Here is a 562-nt window from a genome sequence, read left to right on the forward strand (position 1 = left end):
TTTTGGCTCATCCAGTGACTCATTCCCAGTCACTTTTGTTTCGAGCTGGAATGATTTCTCTTGCAGGAGATTACTAAAATCCTAAAGCTGTGTGGGTGTAACTTTGTGGTATATGATGGATATATTTTATCTAATTCCTGGCCATCTTTGCCTAGGACTGGGCTGACTGGAATTCCAGACTGGTTTGGCTTGGAAAGGAGCTTAAAGCCCATCCAGCTCCACCCTTTCCACGGGCAGGGAAGCTCCCACTATCCCAGGCTGCTCCAAAAACCCAAACCACCTCCCAAACCCCAGCTGAGGAGTGCCCACGGAGCTCTGAGGGATCTCACCATCCTCTGTGCTGCAATCAGAGCTGCCAAGGTGCTCCTGCCTGGGGCTCCAGGGGCACAGAAGGACACGTGGAGCCTCCTGCCATTGATGGTCACCCCATCCATGGTGTCCCGAACGCTCTCCGCCTGCTCCGCGCTCTCGTACTCCAGCACCGCAAAATCGCCGCTGCCGCCGTCCTCGTCCTGGGCAAACTGCAACCACATTGCCAGAGAATTCATGGTGTTCCCAGAGA

At 54.3% G+C, this 562-nt stretch overlaps 1 protein-coding gene across 2 annotated transcripts in view; it reads right to left on the minus strand.

Moving 5' to 3' along the window:
• RAVER2 (ribonucleoprotein, PTB binding 2) overlaps positions 1-562 on the minus strand; it is a 30669-nt gene that overhangs the window by 11503 nt on the left and 18604 nt on the right. For both annotated transcript variants that reach the window (XM_057370375.1, XM_057370373.1), the window contains exon 4: positions 330-521. In XM_057370375.1, the coding sequence (XP_057226358.1) occupies positions 330-521 (192 nt within the window). The remainder of the gene's footprint in view (positions 1-329; positions 522-562) is intronic.

This window comes from Malurus melanocephalus, unplaced genomic scaffold (genome assembly GCF_030028575.1).
Source record: "Malurus melanocephalus ecotype Western Australia unplaced genomic scaffold, MMel_1.1 scaffold_125, whole genome shotgun sequence".
In the NCBI taxonomy this organism is placed as follows: Eukaryota; Metazoa; Chordata; class Aves; order Passeriformes; family Maluridae; genus Malurus; species Malurus melanocephalus.